Here is a 23,472-nt window from a genome sequence, read left to right on the forward strand (position 1 = left end):
TGTCTCTGGGCTCAGATCTGTTCTGTTCAGCTCAGCTCTCAGGCAATATACTAACAGGTCTCTTTTTATAATATGATAAAAGGCTTCAGGCATTAGGTCTGCTGTCCTGAGAACATAACCCACTTCAATCCCCTTCCCTTGATTAAGACAGATAATTAATTATTCTCCTGAATGGTCTCTTCTCCCCATTGTTTAACAAGATGAGAAATTGAGGTCTGCATTTCAAAGTCTCCCCTGAAGCTGCCTCTACCTGGAACTCTAAAGCAGCAGTTTTCAATTTGGCTGCCATTTCATTTTTCAATAAAGCCTGCAGATTCCTTGACCCCTGCTGGTTATTTCTGGCCTGCCAGGCTCCAGAGTGTTGATGACACCATGATGTGCTGGAATTTTGACTCTAGGTTTGTTGACACAATATGATCTCACCCAGTTCTAGCCTACCTTCATGCTTGCCTTCTTTTTGCTTTACTAATCAACAAGTTTGTGCCCTCTCCACAATGAGACAAGACCTCTTCAGCCAGAAAAAATTCATTTCCAAAAAGATCCTTCAGATTAGTTCTTCAAAACTAAAAAATTAAGATTAAAAGTACCAAAATAAAGGACGAGAGCTACAAACTACAAGCATTTGCAGACGACTTGGTGTTTATATTGGAAGACCCACTGAAAACAACATTGAGACTACTGGACAAAATCAATGAATTTGGGAAAGTAGCAGGATTGAAGATAAATAAAGAAAAAACTAAAGTTATAGTGAAAAACTTAACAGCCAAGCAAAAAATCAACTCTCAAAGATGTCAGATTTACAAATAGTTAAAAAAGTTAAGTACCTTGGAATATATTTAACTGCTAGATGTGTAACTATAAAAGAAGATAATAATATGAAACTACTTAACCAAATAAAAATAGACCTAGAAAAATGGAAAAACTTACAACTATCACTATTAGGAAGAATTGCAACAATCAAAATGAACATTTTGCCAAAGCTACTTTTCTTGTTCCAAACAGTGCCAGTGAAAATAGAGAAGAAATATTTTGATGATCTAAACAAAGTGATATTACAATATATTTGGCAAGGGAAGAAAGCCAGAATCAAACTAAAAATGCTCCAAGAATCCAAAGAAAACGGAGGATTTGGTTTACCGGACTGGACCTTATATTACCAATCATCTGCTCTAACTTGGCTGAAAGAATGGATTAGCCTGAAAAACAAGAGATTTCTGTATTTAGAAGGACATGATCTACAGTTGGGTTGGCATGCCTTTTTATGGTATCAGAAAGCCAAAACTCATAGGTATTTTCAAAATCATTATATTAGAAACTCCCTGTATATAATATGGGAAAAAATAAAAATGAAAATGTACACAAAAATACCAGGATGTGTTTCACCCATAGAAACATTTGTTCATCCCAACCTTTTGAATGTTAGAAAAATTTTGACTTATACAGATATTTTAGACATAGATAGGAGATTAAACCAAAACAAGATCTTATAGACCAGGGGTTAGATGCATCGTGGTGGTCTATAATGCAAATACAATCAAGATATGAACGGGACCTAAAAATGTATGATTTTTATAAAGAACAGACAACTTTTGACCAAATATTGTTAACATCAGATGATAAATTAATTTAAAAAATATATAAATTCCTTTTAAACTGGAAAATGGAGGATGAACAGGTCAAAGAAATGAGGGTTCAATGGGCAAAAAATTTTGGGTACAATATTGACTTAGAAAAATGGCAAGGGCTGTGGTCTAGAAACTATAAGATGACAATGGCAACATCTTATAAAGAGAATCTATATAAAATGTTTTATAGATGGCATTTACCTTCTGATAGATTGGCTAAGATGTATTCTAACAGGTCAAGTAAATGTTGGAAATGTCATTAAAAAACTGGAACCTATTATCACCTCTGGTGGACTTGTGATAAAGCAAAAAAAATTTTGGAACAAAATACATACATGGCTTGATAAAATAATCAAAAAACATGTAGATTTTAGGCCAGAGCTCTTTCTGTTAGGTATAATACCAGAAAGTGTTGATAGACAGAATGTATATTTAATACTGCATATTCTAACAGCGGCGAGGATTATTTATGCACAGTACTGGAAAAATGAAGGGACACCTATGGATCAAGAAATAATTAAAAAGATATTGGACTGCGCCGAAATGGACAGATTAACACTGAAAATCAAAGGAAAAGAAGATACAAATATTATCAAACATGGGACTTATTCTATCAATGGTTAGAAGGATGTTGTATAGATTAGGAGTGTAATGTGTGTAGTAGTTGTTTTACAAATGATTATAAGCTGTACCCTGGGGACACGATGTTAAATCAGTATGGATAGATTTATATAATAAAAAAATGTTAAAAAAAACTAAAAAATTATCAGAGAGGGTGAGGGGAGGGCATTTCTTGGGAGCAACAATGTAGCCTTAGGAACTGATTCACCAGATGTGTTATTAAGTTAAAGGTTTTTTACACTCAAGTAAATCTGAACAGGAGATTGATATACTTGCATTCATTGGGATTGAGAATGTGGCTGCATTAGACTACAGCTTCTGGAATTCAAATATATTTGTGAGATAGGACTGTAAACCTTAGATCTGATTGCCGTTTGATTCCCTTCCACACAAGGCTCCATCCTATCACACAATTAGTATACAAGATGTATAAATTGGAACTTGAACTTTCACATTTCCTCATAAGTGATGGCCATGAGTGATGAAACCGATTTCTTCTTTCCTTTCAAAGTAAAACAAGGTGTTCTCAGTGCCTCCTTGTTGACTTAGACCAACAGGTTTGTTTGGTTCCCGAGATGTACTTAGGAACCAACCCGGGAACTCTGCTGATTCAAAAGAACAAGTCTCCAGGCTCCCATCTGTCTTGCTGTAGAAAGAGAAACTCGACAGGTTCTCCTTTTTCTTGTAAAGCTCCACAATCTTTTGCTCCTAGGGGGGAAAAAAAGAAAGGTGCATCAATAAAACAGAATAGGTGTGAGCTTAGCAATGAATGGGTCTTCACAAAGCTTCTGCTTTTCTTGCTGCTCTGTCCCTCTCTCCAGGTATGATCTACAGGTCTCATCAGTCCACCCTGACTAACAAATGGTAAGAAACTGAGAGAGATTATATTTAAGGGCCAAATCCAAAATCTAGATTCTGCCTAAAGAGTGTCAGGAAATTGCAAGGTTTACAATAGAAGAATTTAACATCTTAGATTGAATGTATAAAGGAAGTTGTTAATCAGCCATATTGTACAGCTGTGTATAAAGCTGAGTCATGCTGACTAGGCAGAAGGCTGATGTAATTATTATGAGAACACCTAGGATGAGGTAAAGTTACCTGATTGGTCACTTGTACTATATAGTTTACATAGGAACACACATGTAGCATGGAGAGTTGGAGAATTGCTAGAGCAGTGGGTCCCAACCTTTTTGACACCAGGGATTGGTTTAGTTGAAGACTATTCTCCCCAAGACTCTGTGTGTGTGTGTGTGTGTGTGTGTGTGTGTGTGTGTGTGTGTGTGTGTGCGTGCGTGCGTGCGTGCGTGCGCGCGCGTGCGCATGGGGGTGGGTGGGCATACATGCAGGGGGTAGGCTGGTGGCAAGCATGTGTGCATGAGTGTGGCCGGCTTGCGTGCATCTGTGCATGTGGGGGGGCAGATGGTGGGGTGTGTACATGTATGGGATGTGCAGGCGTACAGGAGCAAGCAGGTGTGTGTGCATGTGCACATGCGGATGGGTGGGAGTGTGCGTGCAAACACACACTCCTTCAGCCCTCAAAAATCTGTCTCAGCTGCCTAGTCCTGATTTTAATTTAATTTATTTTAATAAATTATAAACTACAGTGGTACCTTGACTTACGAACTTAATTGGTTCCGGAATATGTCGGGATGTTCATAAGTCGAGGCACCACTGTACGACATAAAATACATAAACTAAAATACAAATCAATTGTGTTCCCCACCAGCCTGGTCGGGACTTCTTGCAATAATCTTCTTCCATTGTCTTTATTCTTCTTCCTTAATTGTCTTCTCCAGAACTGCATTGATTCCTGATTTGGAACTTTCCCTTTCCCTTTTGTTAGCACATATTCAATAAATCTGTCCCATATATAATAAAAATAATTTTTTAAATCTCTCCTTTCTTGACCTTTGAATTACAAGTTAATTTTTCATTTATAGCAACATTCCATATTTCATTATACCATTCTTACATTTAAAATTTAAATTTTGATTTCCAATTCCTGGGTTTTTTAATCTAGCTGCTGTTAATTGGTAATCAAATCTCTAGTCATCATATCATATTCCACATTTATAAATACTGATAACAAAGCTATCTCAGGATTAAATTCTATATCCATTTCACATATATCAGTTAATTCTTTAAAGATTAATTTCCAAAATCTTTGTACTTTTTCACATTCCCACCACATATGAAAGTATATACCAATTTCTTTCTCAGATTTCCAGCAGACATTCAGATAAGAGTTAATTTTATTCAATTTTATCCGTGTCAAATACCATCTTAAACTTAGCTTAAATTTTTTATTCTCACTGACATAAATCGTAAAACCGTCGTTTTCCATATCTTCATCCATTCTTCACTGTGTATTGTTTTTCCTAAATCTTGTTCACACACAAACTTCAATCCTTCATTCTCCATCTCTTCTTCTTCTAAATCTGGCAGGAGCCTATAAATTTTACTTACTATACCCTTTACTGACTTATTCATTTGAATATCTTCATATGATAGAAATTGTTCATACTTTGTACATTCTTTACCTTTGTTATAATTCTTTACACATTCATTAGTCCATCTTTCTAACTGCATAGAATTCAACCATGATATATTCCTATTTTGAAAAAAAATTGTTTTATTTGATCTCTCGATCTCATTTTATCCAACTAATCTTTTAATCTACTCACTTTTTTTCTTTAAATAATTCTAAATAGACTTTCGTATTGGCAGGAAAATTCTCTATTTCAGTCAATAATCTTAATATTTTTCAAGATCAAATTGTACTTCTGATTATTCCATTTTCCACCAAAGTAACCTTTCTGAGTTATATATAAATTCCCTTATAAACTTCAATTGATTAGCCATATAGTAATTTTTTAATATTTGGTATACCTATCCCTCACTTTTTATTGTCTTATACCAATGCCTTTTATTTATTCTGGCTTTCTTCCCTTCATTACAGTATCTATTAATCAGTCCTTGCCAAAATTTAAAATCTTCTTCTGTCAATTGTACTGGTAACATCCTAAATGAAAAATTAATCTTAGGTAAAATATTCATTTTCATCAACGCAATCCTAGCAAACCAAGAAAATTTCAAACTGGAATATTTCTGTAGTTTCATTCTGATATCCCTTTTTAATTTATTATAATTATTCTATTTTATTTTCTCAGTATCCTTTACTAAATCTATACCTAAACATTTAACAAATTTACATATCCTAAAATCGTATTTATCAGCAAACTTTTCTTGTTCTAATTTATTATGATTAAACAACATTATTCCAGATTTTTGCCAATTTACACATAATCCAGTTATTTTTCCATGTTTTTCTAAATTATTTTTAATTCTATCCACACTTTCTAATGGATTTTTAACTGTCAAAAGGGAATGAGTTAATCTTTATTTTGTTATATATTAAATAATTAAATAATCATTCCTTATTGCATTTGCTAACATTTCAATAATAAAACAAAACAGAACTGGGAAAAGAGGGCAATTTGAAGTGTTCTCCAAATATAGTTTCTCTATTACTCCCATAAATTTCTTTCCAAAACCCCAACCCTTTAAAAGAATCTTTAATGTTGACTATTCTATACAATCAAATGCCTTAAAATATTTAATGATAAAATACCTGCCTTTATCTTATTTTTTCTATATTAAATATAATATTCAAAACTCTCCTAATTAAATTCACCATTTGTCATCCCTTTATAAAACCATTCTGATCCTCTTTAATATATTTTGTAATCAATTTATTCTATTTGCTAAAATTGCTGTAAATATCTTTACATCTTGATTTAATAATGAGATAGGCCTATACGAGTCTAGATCTGTCAGATAGTTATTGGGTTTTGGGATAAGAGTTGTTCATGATTATTTCCAAGATTCTGGTATTTTCTCTCCTTCCAATATTCAATTATAGAGTATTTTCAACTCATGGATCAGTACTGATTTAGAAGATTTATAATGTTCTGCACCCATTCCATCAAAGCCATTTTTACATTTGTTGATAACCTTTATTTCTTTTTCTAATTTTCTTTCATCATTCTCTAATAATTTACTCTTTACATTTTTTTAATATAACATTCTATATCTTCTTTCGGTATATTATTTCCTTTATATAAGCAGCCCAATCCTTCTAATGCCACAGTGTTGGGGACCCCTGTGCTAGAGGACATGCTGCTGGAGTATTTTGTGAAGACCATCTCCATTTGACAAAAGGTGCTGTGAAAACTCTTGGGAGTATGAAAGAACTCAGAAGCTTTTGTGCAAGTGTCCAGGAAGAAACCGATTACTCACCAAAACAGGCTGTGCTGATAATCATAGATGACTTGCATAGAACAGCAGAAAATAAAGAGAACTATACAATTTGGAGAATTTTGACTAAAAGTCAGAAAGGAGGCAGAAGAATTAAGCCAACCATTTGTTTATATAACTACTTATATAATGTGAAACCATCTCTTTGCTTAATATAAATATATGCACCAGGCAACTTAAACAACTGCATTGATCAATGTCACTGGATGGAGAATATACAAATTACATAGGAATGCAAAGCGGAAGATGGAGAAGATCTGATCTCTCTGCCAAATCAAGATTTTGAGTGCAATGAGGTACAAACAATCAATAGCCAATACAAACAAAAATTCAAAGCATTAAAGGGAAGTTGCTGGAAGATCAAGAGAGGGAAATGTTCTCTCTGATCAAGATAAAAAGGAGAAAAGAAGAAATATAATGAGAAGACATGGAATGTTTGCATGGAAAGAAGAAATAAAAACCTTTTCTTGTGTACATCTGAGACACATGTATTGCCATTCAGCTCGTACACACAGAACATCATTTACTCCTGGGAAGCTGGTTTCCTGGGCAATTCACATTTCAAAATGCCACTTCCATTATCTTTTATGCCCATGAAATCATTCATTATCTGGATTTCTCCAGTAGTATTTTTGTCCTTCTTATTGAAGAATTTTTTAGAGTAAGTACCGTGACTAGAGCACCCACTATCTGCAATCAAAACATTTGACATTTGCTCTCAGGTAAAAAGGGGGGGAGGGTATTGCAGTTTGGGAGAAAAATAGCTAAATTTCTGTTTCTCTCCTGAACACAATAACACTCTCATCTGGGTAACTGGAGAGATTTGCATTGTCGTTTCCCCCTTTTTAGTGCAGAGAAAGTGTGATGAAACCTGCCACCATTTCACTTGGATCTGAAGAGGAAAATGATTGGTCTATCACAGAAAATGAGGCTGTGTCACAAATTAGGTGAAGGAAGGAAGCAACAAGAAGGAAAGTGTAGTCTCCTGTAACATTCTCCAAAATGAATAGGTGATATAGGGCAGAGATCAGAGGAGAAGCATATAAGGTTGCATTTTCCAACAGAATATAGATAACCCAAATCCCAATGAAGAATAATAAACTATCATGTTTTCAAACTCACCACTAACTGCAGCTGTGGACGGCTTTCAGACTTTATGCAGGATATGCTGTGTGTATCATTAGGTGCCATAAAGATGGGTTGCATTTTTGGATCCAAGTTTGCATTTGGGAGCACCCGAATTAATTGCTCTGGAGAATAACAAACAATAAATAGAAATACTGGCATAAGGGAGAACTAAATCAATTGTCTTGTGCTGGTACCGGGGATTTGAAAGAGAGGCTCTGGCCCACAGAAACCTTTATAAGGCATTCAGAAAGGCATTCAGAAAGAATTTATCTGAAAGCATAACCACAGAGAGTATTCTAGCCCCGACCTTTCATGGTCACTGATTTTACACAAAGAGGGATGTTAGGGATGAGATTTTCAGATTGTTTTGAAACTACAGATATCATAATTCTTCTTCCTGGTCTTCTGTGAGTGCACACTAATGGGTTAATCTGTGCCTGCGCAGAGCAATCTTGGAATCTTCTAGAGCTCAGGCACATGGTGCTGGGACCTCCCCACACTGTCTATAACTCTGCCCCAGCACCGGGTGCCTCAGGTCCGTTTCTGCCGTCGCTGTAGCAGCATCTCAGTCGGAACTTTCGCATAGCGTTCTTTTTCCCTTTCATTATTATCTTCTTGGACCTCCTGGTTTCTACGATTTTGGACTGTTTGATGATCCTTCTGGCTTGTGGGTTCAACAAAAAGCATACAACTAGCTTGTTTTCCCTTTCATCAGCTGTTTTTGTTGTGCCTTGCCATCACCATTGCCCCAGCCCCAGCCATGGAGAGACTCTTTGGGCCTGAGTGTGCTGTCAGGTGACAAGGATTTTTCAGCCTCCAGACCACTGGCTGCACCATCTCCGCACTTGTCCCTCTCCCCAGATTTGGTGGACACTTCGGCTGAGGTTCAGATAGTGATGCAAGTCAGTTCTGGTTCCATTTTGGGCTCGATGTCGAGACAGGCATCTCCATCTCCGCCTACGTCTCTAGGCGAGTTGCCTAGGAAGAGGAGGCAAAAGACAAGGCACTTGGAGCCGGTGCTTGAGCCTGAAATGTATCAACACCGATGTCCCTGGCCGGAGGACTCCTCGCCATGTTGAGACTACCCCAGATCTCACTGGGATGACTACAGGTGTTTCCTCAAGCCTGAGGACTTCGGGTTCGGCCGTCATCAGTTTCTGTCGTCTTATGACCCTGATTTCTACAGGTTTTGTCAGTGGTCCAGATATTATGGCTCTTATTCTCCCCCGCCATCACCTCCTGGATATTGAAGACATCCTAGCACCTACTATTAACCGGTGGATGAGCCCGGACACAACTCTTTGCCGAGGGCATTCAGGCCAACGGTGGAAGATCCTGTATTATTGACAGGCTGGTTGGTCTTGCTTGATGCCGGTGCATATACAATGCCCGACTGTGGACTAGATTCCAGTTACTCCTTCACCTGGGATCAAGGAGGACTTCATACCTCAGTGTCCTGCTCATCCGGATGCACCTCAATGAGAGCCTTGACCCCGAGCCCTCCGGGCCTAGAGGAGGCCTATGCATCTGACTTGGATGCTTTGGTTGAGGAGCTTGATAAAGACTCTCCTCCAAACCTGCCCACACCACACTCCGAAGTTGCAAAGATCAACCTGCCTTGTCCTTCAAAAGATTACACAGCCTATTCACACCTGATACGCAGGATTGTGAAAGTCATGGACCTGGCAGTGGATCAACCTGTTGTGGAGGAGGTGGACAAGGTCTATGAAGACATTACAAAAGACCAGCCCCCTCCTCTTTGCATAGCCTTCATTTCCTCTCTGTTGAAGCTTGCTAAAGAACCTTGGGAAAAGCCTTTCACCTCTTATCAAATACCCAGGAGAGTGGAAAACTTAGACAAGAGGCACAGCTCTGGCACAGAGTTCCTCTCCAAGCATCCACTGCCTAATTCATTTGTAGTGGATGCTACACAAAACAGGGCAAGGAAACGATCGACCTCCACACCCAACAACAAGGAGAGCTGGAAATTGGATATCCTTGGGAGATGGATTTATTCCCTTGGGCATGCACATCGCCATTCCACAACCCTCATGTATTCTTGCAAATGGAAGGCGTTTTCCGCGTTTGCCCCTGCACATGGTTTTCCTGTTCTACCTACCTCACTGGACATGGTGCTGCAGTTCCTTCTTCTATTTTTTTGTTGAGACCTTTCACACTCCACTCTCAGGGTTTACGTAGTTGCAATAGTGGCCCATCAGCCACCTTCTTCTGAGGCTGCAGGGCTTTTGCAACATCCAATGCTCACGCAGTTTTTGAATGGATTGAAGAAACTGTGCCCTCCCTACAAGCCTCCCACTCCTCAGTGGTCTCTCCAGCTAGTCCTCAACAAACTCATGGGTCCACCCTTTGAGCCACTAGCCTCTGCAGCAGACAGGTTCCTGTCATGAAGACTGCATTCCTTCTAGTTGTAAACTCTGTGAGGCAGGCTAGTGAACTAGCCACCTTTAGGGTCGAGCCACCCTTCCTCCAATTTCTCCCAGATAAGGTGACTCTTTTGCCAGACCTCTCTTTCCTCCCAAAGGTCAAATTTTCACTTAAACCAGCCAATAGTCCTGCCAACCTTTTTTCCATCCTCTACATCTAATCTGGAATGGGCTCTTCACTCTTTGGACATTAAGAGAGCCCTTGCGTACTATGTCTCATGCTCTGCTGCCTTCCACTCATTGCAACGCTTGTTTGTTTCCTTCCACGGACAATCAAGAGGAGTCCTGGTCTCTTCACAGACAATTTCTCAATGGATAGTTTCCATGATCCGCCTGGCCTATGAGCTGGCCAAGAGACCTTTGACATGTACAGCAAGGGCCCATTCCACCAGAGCTGTGGCTTCCTCCATGGCCTTCCTCAGAGGAGTGGACTTGACAGACATCTGTACAGCGGCCATGTGGGCCATGCCACTCACCCTTGCAGATCACTACCACCTGGACTTCCGAGCTAAAGCCGAGGCTGCTGTCAGCTGTGCTGTCTTAGCATCTGTCCTTTTGTGACGTCCTGCCACCTGGTAAGTCAGTTTGCTAATCACCCATTAGTGTGCATTCACAGAGACCACGAAGAAGAAAAAGAGGTTACTTACCTGTAACTCTGGTTCTTTGAGTGGTCATCTGTGAAATCACACGTCCCATCCCGCCCTACCTCCCCGCTAGCCGTCATGTGTGCCTCTTGGCATGCTGAGCAATGGCAGACAGCTCTATGGAACTAAGGCACTCAGTACCAGGGCGGAGTTATAGGCAGCATGGGGGAGGTCCCAGCACCATGTGCCTGAGCTGTAGAAGATTCCAAGATTGCTCTGCACAAGCACAGATTAACCCATTAGTGTGAATTCACAGATGACCACTCAAAGAACCAGAGTTACAGGTAAGTAACTCCTTTTTCTCCATTCTCCTAAATGTGGTTCACTTGGGAGGCCTAATCTGAAAAGTTTTGAATAGTGATGGGTGCTTCCTGCTCTTCTGGCCACTCATCAGCTGAGTGGGGAGACTCACTATTCTGTCCCCTGGTTGAAGGGGCCAGAAGAGTAGCAAGGTGGAGAACCATCAGCCGGGCTTCGTCTTAAATTGGCACAATAAGCACAAAGCCAGCCGGGCATGCTGCACGGCAACCTGTAAGTGAAGGGAGGCTGGACTGGGGATCAGATCCACCTGGGTCCAGGATATTTGTATTTATGTATGAATATGAATATCCCATCTCTAGTTTTTGAAGCCTAGCTAAGCCTAGCTCCACCTAGTTTCCAGCTCAGAAAGAAAACCAGAGACAATAAGACAGAAATGGGATGCTTGGGTTCCAGTTTAGACTTTTCTCCTAGGTCAGCCATACAGCTTTTGTTGAATATGAAGTCTCTCTATGTTTTTCAGTTGTCTGTTGAATATAGCAGAGTGTCTCCTTTTTTAAGACTATACTTCTTTAGGGGGCTGAATGACAAGCAGGGGGAAAGGTGACCAAAGAAATTGAGTGTTCAGCTCTTTTCTTCTGAATTAGGGGAGTCAGCAAGGCGGCAGCAATAGAAATGGTCACCATATATAGGAGGCATGTCTTGGACCTCTGCTAGTCAGCCACAGAATTTACGGGGATGTCCTGTTAATTTATTTCGAATGGGCAGGAAGAGGAATGGATACAGAATTAACAGCTTTGCCATTACCTGGTTCATTGGAACTACGTGGGGTTGCTATCAGCCTGTTTTCCATCAGTTTAATGGTTTTTTGACTAACATCCCAAATTCTGTACAATCTAGGTCCTTCTTCACTCATTATGGAAGCATCTGGAGAGGAAAAATCTGCATACATAGCAAGCACATGGAAACATACAGTGTCACAGGAATGCATTTAAAAGGCATGTAACATAAGGGCACATTTTGTGGGTATCACTGCAACCTAAGCTGAGTGAGAGAGACAATCATAATATTATGCATTGAATTTAATGTTTTGTGGCCCTGAGTGAGTTGTTGAATAGAGCTCATTGAAAACTTCTGTAAACACCTCTGCCTGATTAAAAGCTCTTGGAAACAGTTTAAATTTTTGGAAACAGTTCCCATAATTCTGGCTGGAGGAATTCCCAGCAAATTCTGGGACCTGTAGTCAAAAAGCTGTGGGAATCCCATGCCTAGTTACAGTGTAGGATGGAACTAAATCTGAACATTTAATTGTGACATAATAGGATGTCTTCTTGGCTTTGATAACATAAATATTTTATATAGTTGTATGAGGAGAAGAATGATTGCTGACTTGAGGTGGAATTGATCGATAAAAGCAGAGATTCCCAACCTTGGGTCCTCAGATCTTATCAGACTGCAACTCCCAGAAATTCTGGCCAGCACAGCTACTATTGAAGGCTTTCAGGAATTGCTGCTGAAGAACATGTGGGTTATCCAAGGCTGGGAACCACTGGATTAAAGCATTCGTATACTGCACATTGTATCTCATGACATATATCCTTGGACAACTGAAAGGGTATTAGCCAGGCCTACACCCAACTGTAAGGGCATCTAACCCTGGCATACTCAGATATGATCGTTATGCCTGGGCAGCAAGAGAAAGAAAATTGACCCTGTAAACTCAAGTTTGGAACTGGACAAATGCACCAAGGAGAAAAGAACAGGGGAAAAGGACTTCAGGACATTTTCTGTGGCAGAGCAAGTGTAGTCTATTCTTCTCACATACTGTAAGGAAATCCAGTGTTTCGAGAGGATGAGTGCCAACTAAAATTTCCTGGCAAGATGGAAATGGACAGTAGTTCTCTAAGGTTTTTACATTAAAGGTGGGGGAGTAATGTAAGACCAGGCCTTAAGGAAGGAATCCTTCCAGACTGAGTAATGCAGAAGACCAACAAGCATAGCACAGATAGTTGTTGTGGGTTTTTCGGGCTCTTTGGCCATGTTCTGAAGGTTGTTCTTCAGAACGTTTTGCCAGTCTCTGTGGCCGGCATCTTCAGAGGACAGCACTCGAAAAACCAACAACAACCATTAGAGCCCTGCTGGGAAAGCCTTCGTGAATAGCACAGATAGTTGGGCTGAATTCTAGGTTTGTGTCAGAAAGAGTTTAGAATTTTCACTTAGTACAGTACTCAGAAGCAGCTAAACTTATCTTCCCATTATTGAACAGGGTTTCCCAACCTGAACCCCTACTGGAAATATGTAAAGGTGTTATAGTTTGGGAACTTAAGATCCCTAAGATAATTTTAAAAAACTAATGGATTGTTTCACCTGTATTTGGCTCTCTGCTATGAAATAAACCTGCTATCTCTTGATCCCAAGTTCTCATGTGTGGCTTCTCATTCTTATCAGGTTGAATCACATGGCTCTCCGTCATCACAGATTCCATTTTGTGGGTCTTATTCTTCTGCATTTCTTTCTCTGCAGCCCCAAGACAGGAAAGTTAGCAGGAAAAGAATAACATTTGAGGTAAATCTACATCAGTTGAGTTTTTAAATTCCAAAGATAAATTCTTTAAGTTGATGTTAAATTTTTCAGTTAGGCATAATCACACAGTCCATTTAATCAGTATATTTCTTGCTATTTGTAACAGTTCTACACATACCATCTCATATAAATTGATTCATTTCCCATCCTGTGTCTGAGTTTCTGGGTCACCACTGCTCTGAAATTTTATTTTTCAAAAAGGCATAAGTGATATATCTCTATCCTGTCACTTCCAACTTTTAGTTTATGTGTGACCTGGTTGGATGTAAGGCAGCATTAAAAGGGACTTAAATTGTTGTTGAAAGGGTAATGGAAAAAGCTACACAAAAAAGGGGAGACAACGGTTATAATGTAGAAGGTGTGAGCCAAGTTTACACTGGTAGACTGATGTGAAGCTTTCCCCCAAATTCAGCTGGACTATAGGCAAAAATAAAATAGAACAAGTCCAGACCTTTAAGTACCTAGGAGTGCATTTTTATGAGGAAAAAAGGCTGGAAATCCCAGATACGGAGCACAAAAATATCGGTTCAGAAATCTAGCCATGCTCTGGCCGAATGTTTCCATTCTAAAGGTAGTAAAACAGTAACTCCAGCTTTAAAAGTCTTTTCAGGGAGGGTGATCTCTCAAATGCTTTATGGAATTGAGATCTGGAGTATGAATCCGAACAAACTACACCATCTTGAAGGAGGACAGAACAAGTTTCTGAGGCACATCCTCACGGCACCCCAGGGGACTCTGGCAGCTTTTCTTAGAACAGAGACAGGCATGGTGTCCATTAAAGCCAGGGCAACGCTAGCTATATTCTCCTACTATTTAAGGGCGATGGATATGTCCGATCACCATCTACCTAAACACTGAGCAATGGAAGAGTGGCAGCTGTTAACTTCAGTTCAACCCCTTCTAAAATCTAAATCCCTCTCCACTGACATTTTTGTTTATTCTGGAGTTAAAAGAATGCTGAGGGACTGGATCTCCAAACTGGATAACGACCAGGACTTAGCCTTAATAGACTCTTCAAATTTCTCTCACTGGTTCCATCTGCTGAAAACAAACCACTCAAGGGTACAATACTTACTTACACTTACTTTTGCCTCCCTGAGAACCGCATTCACAGAACTCCATTTTCAAACCATGCCAACTGCTGTCTTAGATGGCAGGTACATGAATGTCCCTAAGCACAAGGCTATGTATTTGTGGAACAGGTGAGATAGAGGATGTTGTCCACTATTAACTGTCAGCTCTATCAAAACCCTAGAGATAAGTTCCTGGGTAACATTTTGGCTGTCCTACAGGAGGAAAGCCCTCAGATAAAGGTGGTCAGGTTACTTTTGTACTGTGACCGATATAGAACAGCGCTGTTCGGAATTTTATGTTGTGATGCTCAAGTCTTCCTAAGGAGCATATGGCATTCAGGCAGGGAGTTCCACAGTCCACAAATCTACCACTTTACGCTGAGGCAAGTCCTCAACCTTAAGCAGTGAATAGCATCTGTGCCTTGAACAAGCCTGACCCTTAAATAACACTTTACTTTACTCAGCACTTTGCAAGTACTTCAACATGGGCTTTGTGATTCCTCAGAACTCACAACAGCTCATTTAAATAGGACTCAGTCTTCCCAGAGTGCAGAACATGCAACAATGGGCTCAGATTTTGGTTGAATATCAGGAAAATATCCTAACTGTTAGAGCAGTACGACAGTGGAATTCCAACTTCACTTTTCTATGATTCTATAATTCTATAAGGCAAGATAAATAGAAAATCAGTTTACCATATACACTATACTTTATTTCTAGGAGTTAATTTATAGCTTAAGTTTAAATATTTTTTCCTGTCTCTTAGTGAGAGATTGTCCAGATGCGTATATAGCTCACTCTTTTAATTGCTTTATGGTGAGTTTTGTTTGGAATCTACCAGCCCCCCCCCCCCCAAATTTATAGCATTTCTCCCTTCCCTCGCATTAAATTTGGCTTTATGAATGTTTGGAGGGGAGGAGATGTGTGAGGAGTAAATAAAAGCAACTACTGGGGAAAGCAGGTACATTGGACACTGGCTTTCCTCAAACACACACACACACACACACACACACACACACCTGAAGAATAAAGCACTTATCTTAGGGTCACCTCTTCGAGCTCTACCTCCCAAGAGGCAGTGCAGCCCCAGCACAGCCGCAGCGGAGGAAAAAGTCAGAGAAAAGAGTGGAGAGGTTACTTCCTTTCTATCTCCCCAACTTTCACCCCAACATTTTCCCCTTGTGCCATTACCAACATTACTGGCTATCCAAAGACCTGTCTGGATCCTTCTCACTGGTGAATAAACATCTCCAGTGTGAACAGAAGGATTGCTCAAATACAAGATAAGATAGATTGCATGAAGATAAGAACCTTTTAAAGCAAACCAGACCACTCCAAGGTCCCCATTAGGACAAACCCTCAGCCCCTCTTTTCTCTCAACCTCTTAACATCTCTTTTGTAAATACATACCCACCAACATCTTACCTTCTTTGTCAATCCTAAGAGAAAATGAGGTAATAAATAAATAAATCCGTAACTCTCATCTGACAGGTGGAATTGTCCTGAAAGTAGCCAGTCAGGCAGAGAGAAAGAAAGTCTTAAGAGAACAGGTTTTAGCAACTGTACCGACGATAGTGAGCAGAGATGCCTTGCATTAAAAGTTGTGTCTTCCTGCTTTCCTTTGCAATTTCCACATAGCTATACCTACAAATACTGGTGGGTGTGATTGTGTAAGGGAAATTCTCAAATTACATATGACAGAGCACAGTGTGTCATGCTGCTTTTCCTTGAAGCTCTGTGTCCTGCCTCATTTAACAGTGGCTTCCTCCACCCGATTAGCACAGGCATTGTCTTCTCAGAAGAAATATCTTGTATACATAAATGCTTATGAAAATAAAAACCAGTTAGTCTTCTAAGTCCCAGGTGCTTAAACATTTAGCTTTCATAATATAGTGAAGTTGGAAGGGGTCTATAAGGACATCAAGTCCAACCCCCTGCTTGATGCAGGAATACAAATCAAAGGATATCTGCCAAATGTTTGTCTAAGTTTCTCTTGAATGCCTGCAGTGTTGGAGCATCCACTGCCTCTCGAGGTAATTGGTTCCACTGTCTTACTGCTCTAACAGTTAGGATATTTTCCTTATATTCACTCGAAATCTGGCTTCCTGTGACTTGAACTTGTTGCATGTTGGGATGATTGAGGACAAATCCTGCCCCTCCTCTGTATGACAGCCTTTCAAATACAGTATTTAAAAAGTACTATCATATCACCCCTCTGTCTTCTTCTCTCAATGCTAAGCATGCCCAATTCTTTCAGCCTGTCCTCATAAGGCTTGGTTTCCAGCCCCCTGATCATCCTTGTCACCCTCCTCTGAACTTGTTCCAATTTGTCAGCATCCTTCTTGAAGTGCATTATCCAGAAGTGGGCACAATGCTCAGGATGATATCTAACCAGTGCCAAATGGAACTAGCACCTCATGGGATTTGGAAACTATACTTCTGCTAATGCAGCCTAAAACAGCATTTGCCTTTTTGTAGCCACATCAAACTGTTGGCTCATATTCAGCTTGGGATCTATGAAAATTCCAAGATCTTTCTTGCTTGTAGTATTGCTGAGCCAGGTATCCCCAATCTTCTAATTCTGAATTTGGTCTCTTTTTCCAAGGTGCAGTACTTTGCACTTACCCCTGTTGAATTTCATTCTGTTGTTTTCAGCCCAGTACTCTAGCCTATTAAAATCATTTTGAATTTTGTTTCTGTCTTCCATGGTATTAGTTATTCCAACCAATTTTGTGTCATCTGCAGATTTGACAAGCATCCCCTGAACTCTCTCATCCAAGTCATCAATAAATACGTTGAAGAGCACAGGACACAAGACTGAGCCTTGGAGTATCCCACTTGTTACCTCCTCCCAGTTGGAGAAGGAGCCATTAATCATCACCCTCTGAACATAATTCTGTTGTGTATCACCTGACACTTGATCTATCCATCCCACACCTAATTAGCTTGGTAATCAGGATATCATGGGGCAGTTTGTCAAAAGCTTTGCTGAAGTCAAGATATACTATATCTACAGCATTCTCTCTGTCTATCAGTGAGGTTACCCAATCAAAAAAAAAATACCAGATTAATCTGGCAGGATTTTTCTTGACAAATCCATGTTGGCTTCTAGTTATTACTGCATTGTCTCCTAGATGAGACCGTTTTATAATTTGTTCCATAATATTGCCTTGGATTGATGGCAGACTGACTGGCCTGTAGTTCTCAGGTTCCTCTTTTTTGCCCTTTTTGAAGGTAGGGTCAACATTAGCCCTCCTGCAATCATCTGGCACCTCACCTTTCTACAGTATTCTCTCTGTTCTTTTTGAACAATTTATATCCTTCAATTGCTGTATTCCAGTCGTGAGTCATCCCACCAAGTTTCAGTTATTCCTATCAAGTAACATTTGCTCTCCTGAACTAAAATTTCCAGTTCTTGTTTGTTTCCCATATTCCTGATATTTGTATATAGACACCAGAGATTGTATGATTTCTGGCCTGTTTGTCTTTATACATTTTTAGGAATATTAATATGAAGGTTAATGTTATTATTGACGCCCATTTGAACATTTTCCTCATGTTCACTTATTGTGAATAAGGCTTCATCTATTTTGAACTCTGTGCTTGCGTATCTCTCCCCCTTCCAACTCAGTTTAAAGCCCTCCTGATGACGTTCTTCATGCTGTGGCCAAACACATTCTTCCCAGTCCTTGTTAGGTGCAAGCCATCTCTTGCTAGCAGTCCTTCTTCCAGGAAGCTTAGTTCATGGTCCCAAAAATCAGATCCCTCACGTCGACACTGCCTTCATAGCCAATCATTTACTTGGAGTATTGTTCTTTCCCTTTCTATTGTTTTTCCCAGTACTGGTAGGACGAATAAAAAAACTGGGCCCCAAAGTCCTTGATTTTCCTTCCCAGAGCTTCAAGGTCAAACCTCCTCTTGGCTTTGTAATTTGTTCTCACGTGGACAAGAAGAAAGGTATATGTATCTGTGGGTTTTATGAGTGATGTCAGTCTTTCCATCACATCCCTTATCTGGCCTCCAGGGAGACAACATACCTGGCGAGTCCATGGATCATCCCGACACATTTCAGTCTCAATTCCACGCAGTAGGGAGTCTCATACTACAACTACTCTTCTCTTCTTCTTCTTCTTTGTAGGGTGCAGGTTCAGTTACTGTATTTTGCTGTGCTTCAGTCCTTCTCATGTCCTCGTGTGGGGTCTCCTTGCATGTTGTCCAGCAGACTCCTCTTCAAGAATCTGAAAGTGGTTTTGCAGTCCCACCAGTGAAGAGATACTTCTCCTTCTTTTGCTCCTAACAGTGACTCTATTCCATCGTGGTTCCTCCACTATGTTTGTACTCTTCTCAGTGCACTCCACCACTGTTTTTTTTTGCTTTGCTTTGCTTCCATCTCCAGTGCCCCCATGATAGCTGCTGATGCTCAAGAGTTCTGTCTATGTATGCTTAATCTTCCCTTATAGCAGTGGTCCTCAACCTTGGGCCTCCAAATGTTCTTGGACTTCAACTCCCAGAAATCCTGGCCAGCAGAGGTGGTAGTGAAGGCTTCTGGGAGTTGTAGTCCAAGAACATCTGGAGGCCAAAGTTTGAGGACCACTGCCTTATAGCCTTCAGTGTGGCTACTCGCTGCTGCAGTTCTCTCACTTTTTCTTCTAACAGTGCCACTAATTTGCACTTTTTACATTTGTATGCCATGTTGCACTCAGGAACAAAGACAAACGTAGCACAAACTTTGTAGGTTACTACAACTGAATTGGCCTCAATCTCCATAATCCCTGCTAGCCTTTTGCTTTCAATTGGTTGTTTATGAATGCCATCCCTTTTATTTTGTTACTTTTATTTTGTAACTATATCCAAAAAAAAAAAAATTGTTAGGGACCTGTCAGGAAATTACAAGTTTTGTAATAGAAGAAATGGACATCTTAGATTGAATGTACAGTATAAAGGAACTTGTTAATCAGCCATGTTGTACAGCTGTGTATAAAGTTGAGTCATGCTGACTAGGCAGAAAGCTGATGAGATCACCTAGGATGAGGTAATGTTACCTGATTGGTTTTTTTTTTTTTACTGTATATTGCACATAGGGGCACACATGTATTGAGTTGGAGAACTGTTAAGAGGACATGCTGCTGGAGTATTTTGTGAAGACTGTACATATGCAATTTAAGTTTATAAGAAGAAGCTGTTGTCTTGTGTTTTCACTTCTCTGCAAGGACCTTGGAGGCTGGAGGTAACTCTGCTTTGCTCAGTGCATCCCGAATCCTGATGCAGGAGTTCCTGGTATTGAATTCCTGACAAGGATATGGGGCCACCATGCTTCTACTGTGCAAGGGAGTGTGTGAGTCACTGGTAAATGATTTGTGGGTTCGGAGGGAGCAATTCAGAAATGCTGGGAGCTTTCAGAGGTCCAGAGAAGGTGAGTGTCTTGCATGTTAAGCCCAGGAGGGGTAAGAGAACAGCTCGAGACAGAAGGAACATAATTTAAAGTTCCAAGATGCAGTCTAACTCAGCAGCTATGGGAGGATTTCTTCTAATGAAGTTAAATGGAAACAACTACATGTCATTTTGTTGTTGTTTAGTCGTGTCTGACTCTTCATGACCCCATGGACCAGAGCACACCAGGCCCTCCTGTCTTCCACTGCCTCCTGGAGTTGGGTCAAAGTCATGTTGGTCATTAAATACATGTCATGGTCATTAAAAATGGAGACTTTTTTGAAGACTGTAAACCGCCCAGAGTAGATTTATCTAGATACGCAGTATAAAAGCCAAATAAAGAGAAAGAGAGAGAGAGAGAACATGAATTTGTAGTTGATACTCCACCTGACTCCCCTGATGAAGAAGAGAAGGAATTAATTGAAAGGGTGTAATCTAGTATTATTTTGTGCTTGGAGGACAGTCAACTCATCCATACCAGAGGACTGAACTCAGCACATGATTGTTGGCAGGAAACACCTGTTTGCTCCTAAAGTTTGCTCGCTCTGGCCGTGAGCTCCCTGGGTCTGCCTCAGCTTTATTCCTCAGCTGTGCTCTGTTCAGAGTCAGGAATCGAAAGCTTTAATTTCCTCTTTGCTCACTTGGGATACCAAAATGGTTAGTGAATAGAATGACAGACTAAGATTCAGGAGGCCCAAGTCACTCTTTAAATATTTCATCTTGAAAGTCCTATTAGGGTTCTGTAAGTCAGTACTGACTGTACTGCATATAAAAACAATGTATTAACCTGTAGTTAAATTAGGGTAGTGATTGCTTTTTTCCCCTTCCCTGCCTTAATCTATCAGGCTCTTTGTTAACTATATGGCATGTAGTTACAATGTAATCTCTGACTTAGAGTATCATTGCCTGTCTACCAGCGCAGATGGTTTAGAATTTTGTGAGTCTCTTTTTAAAAAAATTACTTACCAAATGTCTTCAGTTACTTGGAGGAAATGAACCTAAGGTTTTGAAAAATTCTAATATACCTGAAAGTGAAACTGGCAAACTTCAACTGCCCTTTAGGACTGGCACCCAGCATGCAACGTTCTGTTGAGGGCAAACAATTCAGGCTTCACCTCTCTGGTCTGCAAACCTCACACTCAAATTATTGACTGGTTACAAATTATTCCATCATTTTGACTAGGTAAAGGTAAAGGTTCCCCTTGACAATTTTTTTTGTCTAGTCGTGTTCGACTCTAGGGGGCGGTGCTCATCCCCGTTTCCAAGCCATAGAGCCAGCGTTTGTCCGAAGACAATCTTTCCGTGGTCACATGGCCAGTGTGACTTAGACACGGAACGCTGTTACTTTCCCACCGAGGTGATCCCTATTGATCTACTTGCATTTGCATGCTTTCGAACCGCTAGGTTGGCAGGAGCTGGGACAAGCGACGGGCGCTCACTCCGTCACGTGGATTCGATCTTACGACTGCTTGGTCTTCTGACCCTGCAGCACAGGCTTCTGCGTTTTAGCCCGCAGCACCACCACGTCCCTATATTGACTAGAATTTTCATTATTTATTATGCTGCCAGCACCATATAGAATTCTCTAAGCGTCTCTAACTCAAAAATAGGGATGCCCCAAACAAGAAATTATAATTATGAAACTGGACCTCAGAACCAAATCTGGAACAGATATAGCAGAAAGTCTGCTCTTGCTTTATGCCAGATTTCAGGAAAGGGTTTTTGAGTTATGATTTTTTTTTAAATTAAAACTTTTTTACCCCCATGGAGAACCAAGCAACCTGGAGCTCCCACAGATTTAAGACCAATTAAATATTTATTTATTTATTTATTTGATTTGATTTGATTTGATTTGTACCCTGCCCATCTGGTCTATACGACCATTCTAGGTGGCTTCCAATATTTATAAAGGAAATTGCTTTGGGGGGGTCTGTTTTAGCTCCTTTTTTTTCCTTCATAAGAATCGAGCCATTAATGACTACATCATAGTATTCAAGTAGGACTTTTAAAGCCTGAAAAGCTCTGAAAGTTGCTGGCTTCATTTTAACTTCCAACATTCTAAAGGACTGGACTAACATAGTATTCTGACCCATAAGAATGTTTCTGGAGTCAGCCAGAAATCTATAAATGGCAGGTGTCAGAAATCTGTCACTTTTAACTCTGCTGTGGCATTCAATGTGAAAGCATTGAACTCCTTCCTGTCCAAATCTTTTTAAATTCAGCCTGTGAAAATATTTTAAAAGATATTTTTAAAAATAGGTAATAATATGTAGCACCTCATTCATTTAAGCTGTGATGTAACTGCTTTTTGCTTTGTGGCTGAGGATGATCACAAAGCAACTTTTACTTAGTTTACTTGTGAGTACATTTACCTGGTTTACTCAACCTTTACTCAAATAAAAGTTGCAGAAAAATATGACATGTCATAGGAATCCTCGCTCTACTTATCAACATCGTTGTCATCGTCAGAAGAAAACTAAGATTGAAATAAAATTCTCAAGGAGCTAGTTTGTGCTCCAGATTCAATGACATATTGCTAAAGAAGCCAGACATCAAAGAATGCTAAACATACACTTAAGACTCGTGCTTCTGGAAACTTTATTAACAGTGTATTTTACTGAAAGATAGCAAGAGATGCTCCTTTATTTTTCCCCTGATTAGTCAACATTCCTTGCCAAGCTCACTTAGTATACACTTTGACTAGAAGAGTAGGATAGCCATTTCTTCCACTACCCAAGCAACAACACTTCATAAGCTAGCACAAGGCTCCATCTTATCACACAATTAGTGTACAAATTGTGTAATGTATAAATTGGAACTTGAACTTTCACATTTCCTTATAAGTGATGGTCGTGAGTGATGAAACCGATTTCTTCTTTTCTTTCAAAGTAAAACAAGGTGTTCTCAGTGCCTCCTTGCTGACTTAGACCAACAGGTTTGTTTGGTTCCCGAGATGTACTTAGGAACCAACCCGGGAACTCTGCTGATTCAAAAGAACAAGTCTCCAGGCTCCCATCTGTCTTGCTGTAGAAAGAGAAACTCGATAGTTTCTCCTTTTTCTTGTAAAGCTCCACAATATTTTGCTCCTAAAGAAGAAGAAAAAGTTGCATCAATAAAACAGAATAGGTGTGGGTGAATGGGTTCTCACAAGGCTTCTGCTCACCACCATGACAGCTTTTTTTACTACTATGTCCTTCTCTCCAGGTATGATCGACAGGTCTCATCAATCCACTCTGAATGACAAATGGTAAGAAACTGAGAGAGATGATATTTAAAGGCCAAATCCATGATCTAGATTCCACCTAAAAAGTGCTGCAGAAAAAGCTTGGGAGTAAGAAAGAACTCAGAA

At 40.0% G+C, this 23,472-nt stretch overlaps 1 protein-coding gene across 4 annotated transcripts in view; it reads right to left on the bottom strand.

Annotated features, from left to right (window-relative positions):
- Window positions 1-1,291: 1,291 nt before the first annotated feature.
- The window catches only part of LOC110089344 (interleukin-1 family member 10-like), a 90,783-nt gene continuing 68,602 nt past the window's right edge, over window positions 1,292-23,472 (bottom strand). For 2 of the 4 annotated variants that reach the window (XM_078379754.1, XM_078379751.1), the window contains exon 5: window positions 17,866-23,209. In XM_078379754.1, coding sequence (XP_078235880.1) covers window positions 22,961-23,209 — 249 coding nt within the window. In that variant the 3' untranslated portion in view covers window positions 17,866-22,960. Of the gene's footprint in view, window positions 2,955-7,685; window positions 7,814-11,844; window positions 11,980-13,404; window positions 13,555-16,118; window positions 23,210-23,472 lie in introns of those variants that run through there. The other 2 variants (XM_078379753.1, XM_078379752.1) reach the window with 2 other exon arrangements.

This window comes from Pogona vitticeps, chromosome 8 (genome assembly GCF_051106095.1).
Source record: "Pogona vitticeps strain Pit_001003342236 chromosome 8, PviZW2.1, whole genome shotgun sequence".
In the NCBI taxonomy this organism is placed as follows: Eukaryota; Metazoa; Chordata; class Lepidosauria; order Squamata; family Agamidae; genus Pogona; species Pogona vitticeps.